Source organism: Charadrius vociferus, unplaced genomic scaffold, assembly GCF_000708025.1.
Source record: "Charadrius vociferus isolate BGI_N301 unplaced genomic scaffold, ASM70802v2 scaffold597, whole genome shotgun sequence".
NCBI lineage: Eukaryota > Metazoa > Chordata > Aves > Charadriiformes > Charadriidae > Charadrius > Charadrius vociferus.
The window spans coordinates 104,809-106,902 of NW_009649212.1; the positions used below are offsets into that span (position 1 = coordinate 104,809).

General features: G+C 39.0%; 1 protein-coding gene across 1 annotated transcript in view; it reads left to right on the forward strand.

The window, feature by feature from the left end:
- The window catches only part of LOC104289959, a 14,212-nt gene extending 13,334 nt beyond the window's left edge, over positions 1 to 878 (forward strand). The window contains exon 4 of the mRNA XM_009888992.1: positions 760 to 878. Within this exon, the coding sequence (XP_009887294.1) occupies positions 760 to 878 (119 nt within the window). The remainder of the gene's footprint in view (positions 1 to 759) is intronic.
- Positions 879 to 2,094: the final 1,216 nt, after the last annotated feature.

Sequence of the window (2,094 nt, forward strand, 5' to 3'; positions counted from 1 at the left end):
CCTGGACGCTGTCCTGTGCAACCTGCTGTAGGTGACCCTGCTCTGGCAGGGGGGTTGGACTAGATGATCTCCAGAGGTCCCTTCCAACCCTAACCATTCTGTGATTCTGTGATTCTGTGACTCTCCAATACTGCCTACCTACTGCTGGGAAAAGAGCTATAGTTACGATTTGTGTAATTTTTGGTTTATATAGTTGAATAGAATTTAAAGTATCTCTCAATCATTCCACAGAAGAGAAGACTGAAGAATTTGAAACAGTTAATGCTTGCAACATTACAGATGCCTCTATAAAAGGTTAGTTGTCTAGAGGAAGAATAGAGTATGGTTACTTTATTGGGAATTCAGTAACAATCCATGAAAATGCATTGCCTTTTGCACAGAAATGTCTGAATTGTAGATACTTATTAAGCAATAAGCTGCACTTCTTGTGGATTCAGTACCAAACCACAAAAATTTGCTTTCTCTGGTGCAGAAGTGTCAAAACTGGAAATACTGGAAATAACCTGCTGTTTCAGGTTAACAGACTAAATAGCTGACAAATTTCCATGGGATAAAACAGCAATGGGAAGTAAATTCCTCACTGGGAAGACATTTCCTTTCTTTCCTGCACTTAATACATTCCTCTGTCATATTTTCTTTTGTTTCTGCTTCCCTCATCCACTTAGGATGCACAGATTTTCCTTTTTGTGGGGTGGGGTGGAGTGGGGGGAGTGGGTTAATATCAAGACCCTACTGTCTTCCCTCTTCTTCTTTTTAAAGCAGTTGTCAAAATGGAGAAAGTGAATATGCTGTTCATGGCTGGTTTGGGTTTGAGAGTCCTGCTGGCAAAAAGCATCGCCTTCAATACAATCATGAGCATCAGGCTGTTTCTCTTCTGAGGGAGGAAACACATCACTCAGTCCCTGGGAACACAGGCGGCAAGTGCAAGGAGTGACCAGCTGGCTTTGCATCCTTCTGTAACCCCGCAAGGAGTCACAGCAGTTCAGCTATTCCTCTTTTTGCTGGATAAGTTAATGTAACCCCCAAATTGCACCTCATCCCCAAATTGCCTTTGCATTGTGCTAGTCCACAGCACCTCAGGTTCTATCAGAAATCTTCTGCTGTTTGTTTCAAGTGGTATAGCGCAAAGTCTAGATAAATGCCCAGATTAGCAAGAACTATAAAGGGAGAATCTGAAAAGGCAACAAATGTGAAAAGTGGGATGGAAAAAGGAGGAGGGAAAATTCTGATGATCAGGTAGCCAAAATGACCAATAAAATTGTCCAATCTATTCCAGATTAACAGAAACTCAGCACCACTACATTAAATGTGAATAAGAATTTTAAAACAAACATTGTTTTCTCTTTCAGGTACTGGATAAGTGAGCCAGCAATGGGCTGAAGAAGAGCAGGAAAGAACACACAGCAGGATAATTTAAATACTACATGTCAGCTTTGCTACCAATAAAGATTCTAAAGAATCAACAAATCCCCTAGTTCCAGCAGATCTATGAGTCCCTTTACTTCATCAAGATGATCTTCAATCAACACCATCTGGAAGGCTTCTTAGCTCTTGTCTACCTTAGTTTCATTAATTGTTTGAACAATTTTTGTTATTTCTTATTTCCATAACAAATTTCCCTCATCCCTCTGCTAATCACAAATAGTTAGCTCTCCTAACTCCTGCATCCATTTCACTGAAGCATCCAAATTGCTTAGATAGTTTTGAAAACTTTAAATTTAACTTTATACTTACTATGCTTTCAAAATACCACCTCTGGTCAAATTGCATTATTGTCTACAGAAGCAATGCTTTTCTGCTTAGGGTTCCAAGGCATAGAAGGAACATTGTATAGTTTTAATTTTTAGAATATTTTATTACTGGCAATTTCCTAGTGCAGATAATTAGATGTCCACTGGACCTGAGGGGATTTACTTCAGACTTCAGTATTTTCATTTCCATCCCTTCTTTAGAACATTTTTCTCTTTTGTTAAGTATATGCATTTTAGGTTTCCTTAATATACACCAAAATAAAGTTTTATTATGCTTGGTTTGCACTGTGCCCTTTCTCCTCAAAGCTGGGTGGAAATAGTTGAAATTCCACTGTCCTCTTCA